Here is a 19,740-nt window from a genome sequence, read left to right as displayed (position 1 = left end):
ACTCCCTCTCCCCCTTCTTTTCTCCATCTTCCAGCTGAACGTGCCCTCTAAGCACAATTCCCTCCTTTGGTTCAATTTTGTTTTGTTTTGTTTTTCCTTCTCTCATCAAGAATCTTAAATTGACTATTCTCCAAGAGTTTTCTTCAAGTCACATTTTTGAGTCACCACTGATTCTAATACGTAATAAAGTGAAATATAAACCGTAAAGCATCCTTTCTTCTGCTTTTTCGGATGTACGGTAGACTCCATGGTTATCCACGGTTCGGTTTTTCTCGATTCATCTAATTGCAAACTCCAAGTCACTGAAAGCTTGTCTATTCACAGATTTTTTTTTTCTTAGAGCATTGGCAAGAAAATGTAGTTTGGGAAGCTGAAATACCTAGAAGCAACACTACTTGAAAACCAGCCAATCCTGGAGCACCATTGATTTCTTTTAGCACTGATTGGATGTACCATCAAAAGTGAAGCTAAGAAATACCATGGATGTTAGCCTTTACAATGCTAACATTAAATAGGCCGTTTAGGATAGTTTTAGAGGCTTTACTTCAGCAACTTTAAACTCCAGATTCCTCATCCGATCCCATCGGTTGAGTTCGGTCGCCCTGTGAAGGAAGCTCATTTTCAGCTGCACAGTCTTATTCTCTGCATCTTATTACCATAACTGGTCTGAATGTCGACTGTCGGTGAAACTCCATCGCCTGCTCCATTGAGAGCCAGACACCAATATCAGTGAATTCTAAGAAGCTTTTTTTTATATATAAAAAAGATCTGGGATGTGTTAAAATGGCCCAGTCAAAGTCTGACTGAGAATCGAAGGTAAGACCTGAAAGAGGATGTTCACATCGTTTGTCACCAAGACAAATTTTGAATTTCTTAATTTTGAACTTCTCTTCCATTGAACAATAATTAATCCATCACATAAAACTATTAAAACATATTTTGGAATTGATTTCTTTGGCAAGGCGGCATATGTTCCCATTTGCAGATTCCGGGTGCTCTTAGTTTTGGCATTTGATGTTTAACCCTTAACTGGCCGCGAAAAAGGAAGAGTATTCTGCATTCGTCCCATGGACGGGATGCCGCCAGTTGAGGGGTTAACACTGATCAGAAATGCACTTTGGAACATTTCCGTCTTCAATTCAGATGATTTCTTAGCATTTGTCCACGTTAGTCAGATAAAACTCTTCCCTTTGGAATTGATAGTTTGCGAAAACTGATTTGAAAACCGAGTCTGTCATGACGCATTCTGGTTTCAGAGGAAGAACACTTCAGCGGACTCACTTGGACGGCGTTTTGAATTCTTAATTCAGAGAGAGTCTGTGTGCTTTCCAAAGTTGGCGTAAACAGGCCCGAGTAATTATAGCAGCATCATTAATTACCACCTCTTCAGCCGCATTCTTTCTACTCTTCTTTTTTATTTACCTCTGTCTTTCCATCTCTCTTTCCTTGCTGCTCCTCCTCTTCGCCATTCTCTGCTAATTGCCGCTCTTCCCACTAAATTAATGAGGAAAAGTGGGAATTGTCTCATCTTGCCAGGACAATCAGGGAAAGGAGTTGGTATCTCGTTGTGCCAAGAGGAAAAGAAATGTTTCCTCTTTTGATTCTCTGTTTGGTGTTTCCTAGCAGATTGCCTAGTGGTGCACCTTCGACCCGGAGGGGTTAGGAACGCCAGATTCCCATATGCCGTAAACACGGGGCGCACCAATCCAGGCCACGGTATTCCGCTATGTGTGCCGGGTCAGCAGGGACAATGAGGCGTTTTTATGAAGCCTTCTAGAGGACGTTCTCATCTTTCCAGTTCAAGGATCCTCGCTGGCTCTGTCAGCACCAAATGACGGCACAGCTGCGCCTCGCACACACACAAACACACCCCCGCATACGTCGGATACACAACGCCGGTTGTGTTCATGTGAAAGTGCAGATATCCTCTCCCTCGAAGGCCGGGTGTGGTTGCAACCAAAATCTGCCCTTTGACTTTGAGTTGCACACACACACACACGCACACACACACCCACACACACCTGGAGGCCACAGAGTGGTCACACACTCACATTTCAGAGCTATCTGCTTTCATAAGCTTTGCTCTTCATGAAAGGCTGAACTTCTCATGTCTTTCTCCACCGATTTAGAGTCTTTGTAATCCTTTTGTTGCTTCTTATTCGTCCAGTCACTTATCTTCTTCCCACTTCCTGTTCATGGAAGCTCCCTGAAAAGCAGGCTAAAACTCCACCCAGAGGAATCGAGTCTGAAAGTGGGAGTTTTTGTGTCAAATGAACGGATACGCTCAACGATTAAACAGTGGGACCACACTGTTTAGTCTGTTCCATGCTCTTAAGTTTGTCCTTTTTTTTTTCCCCTCTGCGTCTGCTGTCCTTTCAGTCATAACCTACCCAGAAGGCATGGCTGTAAAACTGTGTGCACACTTGAAGCAACGGATCAGCCCTTTAAAAGAAGGTGAACCTCAAAGCCCATAAAGATTTGTCCTGCTTCGCTTCAGTCTGCACCCTTCGTCTTCATTTTCTGATCCCCACGTATCCCCCATAAACGAAAGTTTATGCTTTCGTTGATCCATTTTGAACGTCACGTTTCCACTCTTCGAAATGAATTGTGTGAAAGGAGGCGGCTCCAGTTTTAAAAATCAAAGCAACACGTTTAGGATTTAAACTTTGTTGCCAGAAAAAAACAACTGTGGGTCAAAATAGGTGACGTACAGTGGGATAACCAGTAACAAGTCGACAAAGCAGAAACTGAGGGAAAAAAAAGATATAAACCACAAATTTCTGAGAGAAAATAAATAAATTTAAAATTACATATATATGTTTATATCAAAATATGTTATACCTGAGCTGTTTCAGGGGAGGGGGAAACTCGCTGCTGATTAACACACCGGGTTTTATTGGCCATGTCTTCTTCGTGCAGAATATTTAAGATTGAAATGTCAAACCATGAAAAGGATTTTATAAAATCTCTAAATATGTCATTTTAGCTGAAAAATACTGCCAGGTTTACCAAAAGCTAATTATTTGTTATTAAGTCACATTAACAAATGACAACGAACTATTTGTTAGTTGTTAGGTTGAAGTAGTTGTCATTTGGTTAGAGATTGTTTTGTTTTTTTATGAAGTTGGGCAATTAAAGAATTGTTAGTAGTTAATTAAATATTCTGATATGTTGCTATTTACCAAGGTGTGTAGTTAGATCTTTGTAATTTGTCTATTTGTTAGAAACAATAACATAGAAACTTAACACGTCTACGTACCTTTCAGCTTCATATCTGAATTGCATAAAAAAGTAATTAAAATGGTGTCACTTGCTACGTTTTGGAGCTGATTGTGAGTTTGGATGCACAAACATTTACTTCTAAGCACAGAAAAAGCAACACTTGATTAGTAAAAGTTAAAGTCAGAGGACCTTTTAAACATTTAGTTACTAAAACACTTTGAAGTGTTTGAAGAAATGTCCATATATTCCGACCTGTTTTCCAATAAACACCGGCCTATAATTCCCATTAATACCCCCTTGACTCTGCTGTCAGTCAATAAAGTGAAGAATGCTAAATGAGTGCTGTGTTTCCTCTCAGCTTGTGCTTGACACAGAGCGGCATGCTGCGGACAATGCCACCTGTCAGTTTCTGTCACTATAATCATAGCTATCTGCTTGCAGCGTGTGTGTATTCCAGCTGAGAAGGCGACGGCATCATCTTTGTCACCAAGCCTGATTGGAGTCACGCGGGGGTGTGCGCTGGTGTTGCGCTCGCAGTGATTCCCTTTTCCCTGCCCCAGCTGTCTCCTTAGCTTCAACAATAGGGCTGCTAACAAAGAGCCGGCCTTCAGCCTCCATCATGTGATGCTAGCACTTCTGCAGCATCTCGGTCAGATGACCCGGCCCATTGTCCTCCACGGGTGACACACAGGAGCGCTCACAGAAGGAAGCAAAGAGGGCAAACCCAAGGAAGCGCGGCACGCGTCAATGGAGTCCCGCGGAGAGACACGGAGACGCACCAAGGTCGCCGAGGGGGGACAGACAGACAGAGACACAATCTGAGGACGCAGACCCTTCCTTCTGTCACATGCAGTCGGAACAAAGACAGTGTAGAGGGCCAGCCCTGGTGACAGTGAGATCAGCGACCGGCTGACGACACGTCAGCTGAGAAAGGAAACGTATTGCTCGTGTCCTGGAGGAGCCGCTCGTTCTCTTCCTACAGATAAAATGTTTTCAAATCCATTTAAACAGCTGATCACTGTCACTCAGGTTTTCTCTCCTTTACTGTGGGACGGCTGCTGGCCGCCTGCTGCACATATGAGTTGCTGTGTGAAATAACAGATAGCTGTGGCCTCTCTTCTGGCCCGTACATCATCAGCTCCACATGATGTACGGGCCTTTATTCACTTTACAAGCATTCAGAATGCAATGTGTTGAAGGTTTCAGACTTTAAATGTCCTTTAGACTTCCTGAAAGAACAGGAAGGAAGGTAGAATGGAGAAGAAAAAAAGGATGCAAGAAGGAAGGATTTAAAGGAAGGAAAAGTCTATAAAGGAAAGAACCAGTCAGTGAAGGAAAGAAGGAAAGAAAAAAGGAAGGAACAAGGGAAGGAAGGAACGAAGGAATTAAGGAGGAAAGGGAATGAAGGAAGTGTCAGCGAATAAAAAAAAGTAAAAAAGGTAGACTGGATTTGGGAAAAGAATTAAGGAAGGAAAGAAAGAAACAAGAAAGGAAGGATTAAAAATGCAACAGTTTGAACAGATATTTGGGTTTTTCCAATTTCCTCCAAACCCGAATAATATTTCAGTCATATTCCATATGTTCTATCATTTTCCTGTATGTTGTGGTCTGACAGTGGTTTGTATAAACTATTTCTAAGGCCACAAAGAAACTAATTCAGAACACACTGATGAAAGAAATTCTTTGGGGTTTAGTGGGAAGCATATCGGAGTGGACGTCTCCAACCATATGCAGGCAAAAGTAAATGACAAAACTAAATGCTGGTTTGGATTTACTTGGTGTGACACTAGAAATTCCAGCTCGGAAAGCGTGTCCTGGTTTCCTCCGCTTGTTTTTGTGTATTTTCCTGCCAGGTTGAGTGTGACTAAAGCCAGGTCTGATAGCAGCGAGAGCAGAAGAGAGATAGGGAGAGGAAAAAGGAAACAGATGCCTGAGTGTTGGCGCAAAATTGACACGTTCGCTTTAGTCCCAAACACACCCCCCCCCCCACACACACATCCAGCGTTTGACAGTCCACAAAGGGGCAGCACATGAAAGAGTTCCAGTATTGTCTCCGCGATGGAGAAATACTCAGCTGACCAACAGCAGAGCAGACCTCAAGGCCACAGAGCCAATGAATGAGGGAAGAGAACGAAAGAACAGGCTGACGGTGCATCATCAAAAATAAAAAAGAGCAATGAACATGTGAGAAGATGCTAGAAACTGACAAGAAATCAGGAAATTGTAGCTGATCCAAACATGCAGAGCTTCCTGTTTAATGTCATGAAGAAGGAGAGAGAGGATGAGCGGAACGAGATCATGAATCAAGATGGAGGATTATCTCATGCAGTTTTACTATGAGTGTTTAATGTCGGAATTCCACACTTTTCAGAATCAATATCCAAAGCTGTTGATTCCTCTGACGCAAATTCGGCAGAATAAATACCAAAATTCAGCTAAAATGCTAATAGCAGAATAGCTCATTTTTTGGTTTGGTGTACTTAGCTTTAGCTAATGCTGGATACCGTGTTGGTGTTGCACTTTGACTTTACTTCACTGTGCTGGTGTAGCGCTTTCATGTTAGCATAATGTTTATGATTAATTGCTTAACCCTAACCTGGTTAGCTAGGAGTCCAAATACCAAACCTTACTAAGACAATTCAGGTAGATGTTTGCGTAAATGTGAGCACAATAAGAATACTAGGATGGAGACCAAAAAAAACAAAAAAAAGTGACAGGAACGTCTTCTCCAAACTATAGTGCCATTTTTTTTTAAAATCTCCATTCTTGATTCTTTTGTTCACATCTCCTGAAATGAAACGCACTGAGTTTGTCTCAAGCAGACGGAACACCTCGGCTGTGAAAACGCACCAAGTCTCTGATTGTTGTGACAAACAATTTCCACAACTCTTTGAACGTGAGCTTTGATAATGAAGTAACCTACTTATGAAGGACTATTCTTTATCCTAAAATATTTTTAGTCCAACCGTGGCCCTTTGTGCTTGTGACCTGCTTTGTCTGAAATAAATAAATAAATATATAAATCTCTCCCAAATCAGTGAAGCAGACGTCACTGTTGCCAAGTGCAACATTGTTCAGTTTCTGTTTTTTTTCCCCCGTTTGCTTTGTGACTCTTCAGGTGGCGCTTTTTCACCCCAGTGCCATTGTTACCATTCAGATGGACAACAGTTATTTCTGAAATTGCTTTTATAAATAAAATAAAATAAAATAAAAAACTGATTGGATGATAAAATTTCCAACATAAGGCTCATAAAGCACAAAACAGACGTCTCAGTGGGCTTCTTTGATGGGCAGCGATTTAAAGGCTCTTGTCCTCCTTGTCCGTGTGCCGGCGTGTGTGTGTGTGTGTGGGTGTGTGGGTGTGTGTGTTTGTGTGAAGACAGAGTAATTGAGCCTCCCCTCATCCAATATTTACCCAGCAAACCAGAGCAATCATGCGAATTATGTTTACTGGAAACAAAGTGTCTTTCTTCCTCTTTACCTTCCTTTTTCCTCCCTACTTTCCCAATTCCTCCCTTCTTCTGTCTCTCTCCTGGCAACTGGACATTATATCAAGATCCTGGCTAGGAGTTAATCACACACACACCAACACACACCCCCACAAACACACATAGAGGGAAAACAGGCCCATCTGTATTGATGATGGCCTAATTTAGATCTCTTTATTGGACTGATTTACAACGGTTGGACAAATCTGGGCATCTGGAATCCAAATGAGAGTGTGTGTGCTTTTGTGTGGAGGGGTGTGTGTGTGGGTGTGCGTGGGTGTGTGTGTGTGTGTGTGCTGACACCCAACCTGGACACTCAATATCCTGCTTGCTTAACCTCATCCCTCCAGCTTGTGTTTCCCTCCGTCTCCGTGCGAGTCAGCGTTGTCCTTTTGGTCTTCTTGCTTCAGCACTTTGAAACACGTCGTCCTGTTGGGTCGGGAAAATGTCGACCAGACCGAGCTGCGGTCCAAACACACCGACGGCGGTGGCGCAAGGTCGCCGCTGTTCGTCTACTGAACATCCAGTTGGGTCGAAATAAAACGAAGGAGATCTAGAAAAATGCCCGTGAGGGAATGAAAGTGAACAAAAGACGCGGTTTGCCTGAAGCGCTGAAGGATGCTGAATGCCGTGTTGGTGTGGCAGGAGAGAAAGGTTGTCTCAAAGGCATCTTCAAGATCAAGCTCAGGTTTTGACTTTTATTTGTCCCAGTGGGCAGTTTCACGGCAACCATTAACAGTATCTCCCCTTTGAGGCTTTTTCCGTAAGCTGCCGCCTTTTACCGATTACAGGAGTATTTTTGTGGCACCGGCGGAGGCTTAATGGTCAAACTTTGTTTTCGTTTTTACCATTTTCTGGACATTTTCAGCTCCAAATGATGGTTTTTGATTGGCTACAAAGGGAAGAGCCGCCACAGCTCCAAACTTATGGGTCCCATAAGATTGTTCCCTTGGTTGGTTGACTACTTAGTGGACCTGGACTCTCAGTAGGCTTCTCATATCAAAGCTGAATACAGCCAAACCAAGGGCTTTGGTTGCTTTGGTTAGACCAGATTAAGACAGATCCCGTTTCTACTGTGAGATGACCCGCATCAGGTTACTGGCGTTACTGGCACGGTGCCATTTTGTACAGCCTCCTATGGGGCCCCATTTTTTACCCACATAAAAATGGTTTTCTATGGCTTTCCTTTCATAGAAAACTAAAAAACTTTAACTGAAATCATTTGCCAACTAGGATGAATTGGATTTTTTTGCCTCAACATAACATTTGTTGAAAATTGAATTGAGTTTCAATTTTTTTTTTAAATAAATAAAGCTTTAAATATTGAAGTTTCAAAATTGATCATTTCTTTTAATATTAATTGAAATAGACCTTCCGTCATGCAGAGACAATGAAAAGTTAAAAGCCTTAAGAATTGGACATTAGTGCACATAAAAGCAATTTAGATGTTCACTTTGAATTGAGAAACCAGACTTATCTCCAATTTGAAGTAGGTGATGTAAATCAGACCATCATCAGCAAAGAGGATTATTGGGATGAGCACTTTCAGCCAACGATTTGTAAAAGGAGGTGTTTGGTTTTGTTACACCATCATCATCGTCATTTGGATACAGTTTTATACCTCCCGTTCTTAATCGGACTTTAAATTCCTGTCTTGAGTACTTTGAAATATATTTCAAGAATTCTTTAGAAATGGACAATGTGGGAATATTATGGGTGCACTGATTCCAGTTTTCTGTCGATTGTTGAAAATTCTGACTTTGACCGGTACCATTTTTTGTTTGTTTTGTCTCAATAGTCACTAAATAAACAACAAAGTTGCTAAATTGACAACTATTGTTAGCCGCATACATTCAGACGTGACCTGGTGGGTGGGTCTGCCAATCAGCCTTGTCTGACGGCAGAGCAGAAGAGGACAGTGACTGATTGTCAGACAAGATCAGTAGCAAAGATCCATACCAGCCAAAATTAAGGGGCTGATTTATCATTGCACCCCTACTGAATGCATTGTATCTTTTCAATTATTCTTGGATTACTTGGATGACTTTATAAAAGTTTAGCATAATAATCCAAAACCTCCAGAGCAGCTGAAAACTGAGTGTTTTCAGTGACAACCTTATAAAGATTATGAGGTTATCACTGCAAACACTTCCAGTGAACTCAAATCTAAAAAAAAAAAAAAAAAACACTTCAAGGAGACAGCGTTTGCAAACCTCAAACCAGCACTGTAGATATCATCTAAAAGTTGTGTCCAGAGCGTGTGTGTTGTGTGTTTGTACGGGAGCGTCTGCAGTGAGACAATGACAGAGAGCCTCATTGAAATAACAGTGGTCTCGGGGGGGCCAGCTAAAAAGAGAGGAAGGGTAGGTTGGGGTAGAGGGAGTATATGAGAGTCCAGGGAATCATTTAACTGGTGTGTGTGTGTGCGTGCGGAGTGATTCATCCGTTCTGGTGGCGACTAACCTTGGCATGTCCTGCCACGCGTGACGGGGTTACACTCCACTGTCCTCTACATGTGTGTGTAGGAGTTTGTCGGGTGTATAGGTCATTGTATTTAGTCTGGTAGAGTCAGCAGTGTGTGTGTGTGTGTGTGCATTAGTATGCAAAAAAAAAATTTAAAAAGAGCGGCAGAAGAAAAAGGAAATCATGGTCAGGTTGTTTGGTGCCTTTGGATGATCTTGCCCTTGGGAGAGAAAGACGTGTGTGTGCTATTGTCCTCCTGTAAAACACACTGTTAAAACACGCCAACACACCCCAGACAGATGTTCACCTACCCGTGGCCGCTAGCTGCGGCTCATGGTGGTGGTTTCTTCTGCCTGTGTGTGCAGAAGAAACTCTGGCAACGGCCACGACGACAGGCCCAGGCTCTGCAGAAAGAAGTGTGTCTTAGGGAAGTTCTGAAGAAGAATAGTAGTGAACACACACACCTCTTCTGCCGGGCCGTTTTCAGTCACGGCCCAGCAGTCCGACTAAAAGCAAACAATCACAACGTTTTTAACTCTTAACTTGTTCCTTTTACTATGAATTTGCTTGTTTATTTATTCACATGTTGCCTTTCAGTGGACCCATCTGAGCAGCGATGGGAGGAGAGACGATTTTCACCGACGGACAGATTTTCTTCAGCCTGTCAGTCGCTCATCTCTTGAGGGCTGCTGCTATAACCTTCATACACTTTGTATGAAACCATCTATTCACAAAATACCAAGAAATGAAAGAAGACATTTGCACCACAACATTTCCTTTTATGCTCAAGTGTTTTGCAGGAAAACAGATCTCTACTTTGGTTCCCTGTGGGTTCTGGTTATTCCTGCGTATCCAAAGATTTGGACAGGTCCTCCCGGCTGGTTATGATTGATTTATAATAACACAAAAGTCTGTCAAGAAAAGCTTTCCTTTTTTTGTTTTGGAAACAACCCAACTTGATGTTGGACAGTCCTCACCTCATGCCTCGCAGGTTTACTTTAATGACATTGTAGCGGAGCAGAAAGCAGTTCAATGAGACGCAGTTGGTCCTTCTGTCAAAAAAAAAATTTTGCATATGAAAATCTGTTTTCTTGATTACAGTCACAGAGACAAGTGATGTTACTTACAAGAAAACACATTCCCCATCTAATTAAACATCATCTTTAGCTTTGACGTAGACTTTTTGGAAGCGGTTAGTATTCGAGATAAACGTTCAATCGAAGTTAAGTCAATTGAGAATTTCTTCATCAATCCAAAAGAAAAGTAAATGTTGCAGCTCGTTGTCAAAGTTTCTGCAGTGGAAACCACAAAACTTTGGATCGGTTTTGTGGAGCAAAGCTCCAAATAACTCATGAAAAACTTGCCTGTTGGTTTTTTGTATTTTTTTTAAACATGTCTAAAATATGCAAATATGGGCTCAGTGACACCAGACCTGCTATTGACTGGCATTTACAATTTTGTCACTGTCGAAATCTAAAATGTAACTTTCTCAAATTTTTTCAAGAATTGTTATCTGTGTCGACATGACACTGATAAAATGTGGAGGTGTGATTTTAAGATGTAAACCACAAACGGCTGCAGCGGTGTACATACTGTACTTCTTGCACCTTTTTCAATCTGCATCTAACAGGTGTGACATTGCCTGCGTATTCACACACACTCCTACGCTTTCTGCCAGGTTCCCGATCGATTCCTGGAGGTGGCCCAGGTGACGCTCCGGGAGTTCTTCAACGCCATTGTAGCCGGGAAGGACGCCGACCCATCGTGGAAGAAGGCCATCTACAAAGTGATCTGCAAACTGGACAGTGATGTTCCCGAGGTCTTCAAGTCCCCCAATTGTCTCCAGGAACTCCTCCATGACTGACTAGGACGAGCGAGGAAGCCGGGCACGAGGAACAAACCTGCCAGGACCATCAGGAGACTGCAGAACTAAACGTAGAGGGCGGTTCTATTCGCAGGAGGTTCTGAAGACAACACGGCCCTCTATAAGATTTTATATGAAGAGTTGCTCCTCTTGAATGACAGGAAAAGGGCTCAAGCTCAACTTTAGATATTTATGTCTGGACTTTTAGAGATTAAAAGCAAAAACGTGAGCAACTGAGGATCCTCCTTGCACTTAAAGAAAAGGGTTCGTTTGAACTTTCTCCTCATCCATAAAGAAAAGAAAAAGATAAAAAAGGATGATGGACAGGAGCGAACTAATAACAAAGATGATAATATATAAATATATATATAAAAATCTTCTTATTGTGGATGTTTTTGAGTTACAAGGATGATTTTGAAGAAGAAAAAAAAAGTGTCGTTTGTGTATTTTCTCCTCCTTTGTATATGTCCCCATCCGTGGTGCACACATAGGAAAGCACAGTAGCATCCTGACCACAGAACGCTGCTCATCTGTGTATGTTGGCCCCTTAGAGCATCAGAGTTCACCTGCAAACACATAAATCTCAATAGTAATACTCCTGCCCAAAACTTTGTGTCAGTCCATCACATAAAATCTCATTAAAATAAAAGTTTTTTTCATGACTGAGCGTGACAAAACGTGGAGTTCCAAGGGTGTGAATACTTTCTCATTACATTAGAGCACAGGTGTCGAACTCCAGTCCTCCCAGGCCGCTGTCCTGCAGTTTTAAATGTGCCACAGGTACAAAACACTGGAATGAAATGGCTTAATTACCTCCTCCTTGTCTAGATAAGTTCTCCAGAGTCTTAATGACCTAATTATTTTTATTCAGGTGGTGCAGCAGAGGCACATCTAAAAGTTGCAGGACAGCGGCCCTTGAGGACTGGAGTCGGACACCCCTGCATTAGAGCGTCTGTTTTTAGAGATCACTAAAATAATTTATTTCTTGAACTTCAGTTGTGCGTTTGATTACGTTCTGATTTGTAAACCATTGGATGACCTTTATAAACGAGACAAGAGAAAGCCAGCTGACTGTTTTGTCTAATATGATCAAAAACACATAATGCCGATGAGCATGAATAAGAAATCTTTGCATATCAATGCTACATGTATTTTTCCATTCGCATCCATGACTGAACCGTTGACGTTTTTATTACAATCAATTCAGCTTATTTTAAAAATCAAATTTGAAATATTTATGCCGCACAGCAGCAGACATTTTAAATAGAATACAACATTATGATAGACTTTTTAATATTACAGATATTTGTGTCTTCTATTTGAACTTGGAAGTCGACTTTAAGAGTTCTCCGTTTGAACAGAACCAGAACATCTTCACAATTCACACGTTCCAATAAAAAAAAAAAGAAAAGCTGAGGCTGCAGGTATAAACTAAGTTTTTATTGATGCAAACCTATTCAAATAAAGTACAGAAAAATTTAAATCTTCATAATATGTAAAGTCTTCAGTATTTGTTTTCTATTTTTTTTGTTTTTGCGGTGACATCCAGTCTGATTGAAAAGCCCTCATTTAATAAATTTGACTTAATAAAGTAAGAATTTCCAAGGATTTTCCCATATTCTCTTCTTGTTGCTAACAATTCTAAAAAATAGATATAAAAGGCAAAAAAAATATATGTATGTGTAATTTTAATATGTATTTATATTAAAAATATAAATAATAAATATCAAATATATATGCCTTTCTTTTAATAGTAACCCTTTAAATGTTTTGGATATTGAATGGTTTATGCATCTGTTTTACACACACAAAAAAAAACAGTTTACTTTCATTATAGTTGAGCTGGTGCAAAATTAAAAAAAACTAATAAAACTGTTTTTGTGTTTTTAATTAAAAAATTACAAGACGCTGCTGCCTAGGCAGCCCGACTTGAAGATTTTCGTCCTTGTGACAAAAGGTCAATGAGCAAGATGCTTGTTTAGCATTTTAGCGTTTTTGTTGACTTGTAAAACGTTTAGCGCACTTAGCTCCCCCTAAATTCATTTTTCTGAATAAACTCGTTCAGCTGAATAAATTGCAGCTGAAATCAAAAATGCGCATACATGGAATTGTTTTGAGAGCTTCGCCACATTCTCATCAACGTGGCTGACGTTAGCACTTTAGCGTTAGCGTCCGCTAACTGCCATGTTGGCATAGCGCTTCGGCATTAAACAAACGTTTACTTTAGGGTAAGTGCAGCTAACTTTTTAGTTGCTGGTGTCCACAACTTCCAGTCTCTTACAAAAATCACCAACTCTAGACCAAAATCACAATCATCTTCTTGTGACAGATTACTGCCAATATGGAACTGAAGTTTTGTCATCCATCTTAACAGACAAACTAAGCCTGGTCACCATCAACAAGAACCTCCTATTGGCTCATATCTATGTTTTTGAAAAATTATTTCACCATTTTTTTTATTCCAGCGTCTTCTGAACACACTGAAAGCTCTGATTGTCGTCCACTGGGATTTAACATCACGCTGCTAATGTAGTTAAACTAAAATCCTTGAATTGGTTTCAGTGTGTGGCATAAAACAAAACGAGAGAGCTGCTTTTGAATCCATAGCAGTTCTTTTAGTAGAAAGAACCGATAAAGTTCATCTATTAAAAAGCGCCATTTTTAAGAGACCAGCATAAAAACACCTGCTTAGGGGGATTTTCACTAAACTTTAGTAATAATTCAACACGCGGTGTTTTTTTTATTGGTTACGTTGCCTTTTTTACCACATGATAGCATCATCATATCCAGTGACCATATGGGTGTGGACAAGCACCAAATAAGAAAATATCATTTATCTGTCAGAGTTGGTCCTTCAACAAGTTTTCTGTTGCTTTGATAGACTTCAAGTCAATGTGATAGTAGGCGCCCCCTTGTGTTGAGAATAGGAAGCATAGATAATTAAATGATTTCCTGCATGTTGGAAATAGATTTAACTCTGTGCTCTGATTGGTTGACAAAGTTGACAATATTTCCAACGTGTATTAATATTTCTGATCACTCTGATTTTGTCTATAACAAATAATTATCCCTCTTTATGTTCTTCTGATGGTGATGATTATTACTGATGCTTGCTGCAGATTTGGCCAGTGGTTTTAGTCATTGTTTCTCCATCACACTGCGACATGAAATAAATTATTCTTTGGGAAAAAAATAAAAAACCCATCAGACTGGGTTGTTTGGAGTTCAACATGTGGACCGTTCATGCGCTCAGAAAGCGGCTTCGCCATCCGCCCAAGCCGTATCCCGGCAACGGAGTAACCACTCCCCCTCCGCCGGTGCCCTCTCTGGATTCTGCATGCGGACATGTGATCCCTTGTTGTTGTTGCTGATGAATTCAAAAGAAGAGCGCTGTGTGATTATTGTCAGCACAAAAGCCTGAAAAGCTGCTGACGCCTAGATTAGGCGGCACAAAGAGCGCAGTGGAGGCTAACACTCAGACACACACGGATGAGGCCTGGCTGCCCTCACCCTCCTGCTCTCCTTCCTCCTTCTCGCTCCTCTTCAGGTCTGAGTACTTTGTCTTTCTTCTTCTCCCAAAAGCAGCTAAAATACAGGAAGTCATAAACTGATAGCATACGAAGGAGATTTTCTGAAACCATGAATGATCAAAGATATCAAAGGAAGAAAAGGCAAAGTTCTCAACTCACTCTTAAATTATGATGTAAAATCGACTTTTTTGAGCTTTACATCATGTTACAAAAACAGACCTGAACTGTTGCCTTGATTCTTTCATGCATGGTTAAAGAAATCATTTGATATCCACGGCAACAATTCAGCTGTCCAAGTGGACCTATGAGAAACAACTCCTCCTCTGACCTGAAGGTTCCAAGCTTCAGAGCTTATAACTCTCCATCTCAGCTCCTACAGACTAGCCAGCAGCAATTAGCAAATACCTGGTGGAACTGAGAATCTGAGGAGCTCATTATAGTAGTTATTTTTACAGAGCAATACTGCTAAAAGCATTGTTAAAGGGTTAACAGAGAAGCCATGTTGCAATGACTTGCTGAAGACTTCCGGAGTTTAAAGAAGAGCAGGAGGTTTTAAAGAGACCCAATTTCAATGCATTAAATTACAACGTCAAATCTCTTTTAAGTCATATTTGATACATGTAGCATTTTTACAACAACTGAAGCTAACATAGCTACTTTATTGTGCTAACATGACATTATGTGCCTGGAAAAGACATGATACTTCTCCTATAAAAACAGAAAGACAGAAAAGAACCCAAATGCTTTTAGTCTGGTTGATCGGTTTGATTAATTTTGACTAGTTTAATGTTACAGAATATGTCAGGGTTAGTGACATCTAGGATGGATGGATGGATGGATGGATGGATGGATGGATGGATGGATGGATGGATCCAGATGTCTGATCTTAGGAATAACAAAAAAAAAATAACTCAGCTGCTCTTAGTAAAACCAGAAAGGTTCACTACAAGGATGTGCTGTACTTTATCCATCACTGGCAATGTTTTTGATTAGAACAAGAGAGACTGAGCAGAAGGTGGGGGTTGCTCTATATGATCACAAATACACACACACACACACACACACCCACACCGTCTGGCTGCGAAAACACATCTGAGCAGTGCAACAATAAAACAGCTGTGTTTGTGTTGGCATGATGATTGTTTCAATCTCAATCAGCATGTCATCAACACAAACACACAGAGACGCAGCCTGGCTAATAACTGCCTTTATCATAGAATATCTCCCTCAGTCTAACAAATGATAACTGTCTTTTCTGCTATAGTAATTAATATAATTATAGATTCCTTATTTGGGGGGGTTAATATTTGTTGCCTTAATGTCTTTGGTGGTTTCAGCTGCACTTTTCTTTGGACTGCACTGTACAAACTGTCCTCTGTTGACCAGAGCTGGACTCTTCTACACATTAGAGATGAAGTCTGGGTCTGCGACAGGAATAAAACCAAGCTAGCTAGAAAACAGTCTGACCAAATCAGAGGAATTGCCCACAAAACCCAGAATGACACTTTACTTCTACAATCTGCAGTCGCAAAATAATCCCCCATTCTACTTTCATCATACGTTTGTCTCTATCATCCTTATCAAAAGCTTAGATTATTTTCTGAAACAATGTCTTTTGTCTGCCTCTTGTTTTGGTAACTTTGTCTCTTCATCACATATGGACTGAAAGACACAGACAGGGAACGGCAGAGGAGAGCAGCATGCAGGGTAAGAGGATTGGATTGTACTTTTCATCAAAAGACAGCCAGCATTGTTTTGTTCAACATAAATAGATCTAATAGATGATGAGAGGAACAACTTTTAAAAAGGCTGGAAATAAAATTATAACACCCTTATGGAAAATGATCCCTTATATGGGAGAAATTCAGCAGGATAAAGAACCAAAGATCGGTGAGTGGTGTTTGTTGGGAAATGAACATTTAAAAAGTATCTTATGAATCAAAATAAAATGTCTGTGATATATTAATATAGCAAATTGTACGAATCATCAGTGTCCGTAATAAACCAATTGAAATATGGGAGTTTAAGGGAGAGGTAATTCTCAGAGAACATTTCTGAAGGTCTTAAATTTAAAGAGATGCTTGCCCAAACCATTTTGAGATAGGAAAGGTGAGCAAAAATAAACTAAAAAGTAAAAAGCTGTTTCTAGTAAAAAGATTACCTCTCGTGTGATGCCAACAGCAATCCATTGTGGTTTCTTGCTTGTCCTTGCAGGGTCACCAGGAAGTTGGTGCCTTTGTCCAACAGCCAGAGTAGGCATGATACAACCTGGACACACACAGGACAAACACCATGGAAACACACACACTTGCACCTACGGATAATTCAATGAACATAAAAGTCAAGTTGAGATTGTGGATGGAAGCTGGAGTACCAGAACAAGTGTCTACACATACTGCTAGTCCGAGGACATTCCAAGACCCGCTACATGTTACAATGACTGGTGTAAAAGTCTATACACTTCTCCCAGAAATTGACCTCAGAACAACCAACACAATGCCAACATAATCTACAGCAACAATCTCAAGACTCTATTATATCTGACAATACTGTTTTAAAATCCTAGAAAATGTTACATCTCGTTTTATCTTTAACTGCCAGAGAAAAATTACACACGGGCATTTTTGTGTGTGCGTGTGCATGCGTGTGTCTATTTTGGTTTTATTTTTCATGTTCAGTTAACCCAGTTCCCAGCTGACCAATCAGCCAGAGAGTGTTCAAAGAAAACGCTTAGCTTGTTAGTCCTCAGCTGCTATGTGGAGACACAAGCTGATTCTTACACCGTTACTCCTCTTTAGCACAAGCTATGAGAAATTGTCTTTGCATCATGCTTTGCTTACCTACAGTTAAAACCTGTAGCAAGGCAACTACCAGAAGGGGGTAGTAGAAGTTTGGAAGTATTCCCAACATGGCGAGAGTGCCACCACTCTCCAAGAGCTTGGGTTCCAAAGCCGAAGTTGTGTTTGGACGGGAATACGACTATATAGCTCAACCACACAGCACAGCTAAAGATTTGTTCTCTTCATGACATGTCTTCAGAGGACTATCGTGATTCTGGTTTTCAGCATTGTGTCCATTGCCCAAGGACACGATGACCGATACAGACAGAGCAGATTACAAGACAAACTCCTACCACCATCGCCCCCTAGAACATTTCCTGCCTCCAAGCTCACACAGCTCCCAACCTTGACATACTGGCAAGGTTGGGCCATTTGGGAACGTTGGGTTGACAAGGACTCATGTTGCTGTTTCAGGGTAACTATAGCGACCAGAAAATGGTCTAGTCTCCAAAATCAGGACAGGTTTCAGCATTTACTGCAGTCATCCTTCATCAGGAGCCTCAAATAATAATCTTATGCTCTTTTTTGATTTCGACCAATCATATTATGTAGCCAGAATGCAAAATGGAAATGTTGGTACCTTCAAATGACTCAAAATGGAATCACTTACATTCATATTTTTTTAATTTAAAGCTCTATTTTTAGATAAGGGAATAAACCAAAATGCTAATCAGTGATTTAAATTTTGTTCCTCAATATAAAACAGAAGGAGAAACAGGGACAGGTTGATAGATCCTGTAGCTGGTTAATAAAATGTTAAGTGGAAAGGAGTTTATGCGTGCATATAGAGATGAGTGTTTTATAAATTTGTCGGCTGATGGAACCCCTGGCTTTCCTGAAAGGTCCTCATTGACGGACTTGATGCCTTTATTGGATACGCAACGCGTGGCTCTCTCCACAGTTGGTATGTCCAGAAAAAAGCTGCAAGTGAGTCCGTCTATAATCCGTGTATGCACGGCCTCGTGTGTGGTCTGCGTGAGGCTGCATTGATCACCTCACCAGATGTGTCCTCTTGCTCTCTGCTTGGTAGAGTTTTACCATCGCAGGGCGTCCAGAAGCTGCTGTCAGGATGTCGAAGCTGAAGGGGGAAACATCTTTCAATTAGCAAAAAGTTTAAAAGCTTTGATTTCAGCGTTTCTCTCTTACACTGTGGCTATCAAACTTTCATCATGTGAAAACCTCTAAGATCAACATTTTGTCTTTGACTGTGTCTCTTTGGGCAAAAATCTGCATTTCTGTCAATTTGTTTGTTTAATTATTACTTTACTTTGGTGTTTTCTTTGACGATCTCGCTTTGGTCTTGACTTTATAGACAGCAACCTAAAAAATGATTGTCCTCTAACAACCTGACAATCTTTGAAATAAATTGTACTGGTAGGCTTTAAATGTATCTAGTTCTCGTTAAGTCTTGTTAAATGGCTGTTAAACCATGTTTCCATGGTTGTCTTTTATGTCTTTGTCTGAACTGGGAATTTTATCCAAGGTGTTCCCTGCCTCTTGCCTGTGGAATACTGGAAGTGTGATGCAATGAAATCAGACGAGGTTCATATGAAAAGTGAGGAAAGGAACTGAAGCTCTGTTTTTCTGTGACAAATTCTTTTACTTGAACAATTCCGGATATGAACTGAATTTCTTTGGTAACTGAAAGAAAACATAGATAATTAAAAGAATTCATGTACTTGATTCTAGACTAGATTATAACGTGAAATTTCATGGACGTTTATCAGAGGAGTTTAATTAAGGCGTCTTCATCAACCTGGATGACAGGCTCATATTTTGACACCCAGGACAGACGACAGCTTCCATGTTGGTCAGGTCATACGCGTCAGTCAAACATGTGTCCCTTCTGGTTTCCAGGAAAAAGGTTTAACGGTTTCTTGGTACACAAATTATGCCAATGACTCTTTCTTAGATGCAAAGGAGTAATATGAGATTTGATCTGGAAATGTTAAGCATAACAAATAAATATGAACTTATTTATGGGTATTTTGGTCAGTTCTTAGGAAGCTTACGGAAGGCTGCACAGAGGATTGTGCCTTTCCTCCACCTCAGACCTCTACACAGCACGATGCAGGAGGAGGGAGCTCCACCCATCCTGCACACAGACTGTTCCAGCCTGAGGAGCATTGAAAGCAAGATGACCAGGCTGAGGAACAGTTTCTTCCCTTCAGCCGTCAGACTCCTGAACTCAAGCTGCACCAAATACAGTTTCATAGCAGACACATAACATTACATGTCAGAATCTCAAATAATCCTTGAACTACGTCAGGTATTACAATAATACAAATCCGGGAAGAGTTGAGAAGGAGGCGTCATAGATGCAGCGCAGCACT

At 40.8% G+C, this 19,740-nt stretch overlaps 1 protein-coding gene across 1 annotated transcript in view; it reads left to right on the top strand.

Annotated features, from left to right (window-relative positions):
- Positions 1-12,645, top strand: part of LOC116716162 (prospero homeobox protein 1-like) — a 34,092-nt gene extending 21,447 nt beyond the window's left edge. Inside the window, exon 7 of the mRNA XM_032557047.1 lies at positions 10,852-12,645. Within this exon, the coding sequence (XP_032412938.1) occupies positions 10,852-11,037 (186 nt within the window). The 3' untranslated portion in view covers positions 11,038-12,645. The remainder of the gene's footprint in view (positions 1-10,851) is intronic.
- Positions 12,646-19,740: the final 7,095 nt, after the last annotated feature.

The sequence above is a fragment of the Xiphophorus hellerii genome, chromosome 24 (genome assembly GCF_003331165.1).
Source record: "Xiphophorus hellerii strain 12219 chromosome 24, Xiphophorus_hellerii-4.1, whole genome shotgun sequence".
NCBI classification, from domain to species: Eukaryota; Metazoa; Chordata; class Actinopteri; order Cyprinodontiformes; family Poeciliidae; genus Xiphophorus; species Xiphophorus hellerii.
Note: the sequence above shows the minus strand (reverse complement) of the source record. Positions and strands in the feature narration are given on the sequence as shown.